The following is a 696-nucleotide window of genomic DNA, read 5'->3' on the forward strand; positions in this document are numbered from 1 at the left end:
TCGCCAGGGCCGGGGAGATAGCTCAGTAGAATAAGAGCTTGCCTGGCAAGCACAAGGGCCTGAGTTCAATCCCCAGTTCTGGAAAAAAAAAAAAAAAAAGAAAGAAAGAAAAGAAAAGAAAAGAAAAGAAAAGAAAAGAAAAGAAAAGAAAAGAAAAAAGTTTACTTGTTCACAATAATTTCCTTGTTTTTCTTTTTCTTTTTCTTTCTTTTGTTTTCTTTTTTTGGCGGAATCAAGGATTAAACTCAAGACCCTTGCACTTGCCAAGCAAGCACTTATTCTACTGAGCCATCTGCCCGGCTACTCGCAATTTCTACTCTTTGTTCTTCTGACATACATTTTTAAAAATAAAATGTGGCTTCTGTGACATAAAAACAAAAAAACTATACATATTTGTGGGATATAGTATTTTGATACATATACACGTTGTGTGTGATATTTAAATCAGGATATATATATATATGCACTCAAACATTCAACATTTCACTATGTTGAAAACTTTCGGGGCCGGGGAGGTAGCTCTACTAGTAGAATAAGCGCTTGCCTGGCAAGCGCAAGGGCCTGAGTTCAATCCCCGGTTCGAGGGTGTGGAGGGGGAATGGAGCTGTGTAGTGAGACCCTATACCAAATACATAAACTAAAAAAAAAAAAGATTTCTAAGAAACTCCTTGCTGGTATTTCCCTAGAGCCCCAGGT

General features: G+C 37.6%; 1 protein-coding gene across 1 annotated transcript in view; it reads right to left on the reverse strand.

Annotated features, from left to right (window-relative positions):
• The window catches only part of Utp6 (UTP6, small subunit processome component), a 43,599-nt gene that overhangs the window by 6,078 nt on the left and 36,825 nt on the right, over positions 1–696 (reverse strand). Inside the window, exon 15 of the mRNA XM_023719850.1 lies at positions 49–78. Within this exon, the coding sequence (XP_023575618.1) occupies positions 49–78 (30 nt within the window). The remainder of the gene's footprint in view (positions 1–48; positions 79–696) is intronic.

The sequence above is a fragment of the Octodon degus genome, unplaced genomic scaffold, assembly GCF_000260255.1.
Source record: "Octodon degus isolate 3935 unplaced genomic scaffold, OctDeg1.0 scaffold00072, whole genome shotgun sequence".
In the NCBI taxonomy this organism is placed as follows: Eukaryota; Metazoa; Chordata; class Mammalia; order Rodentia; family Octodontidae; genus Octodon; species Octodon degus.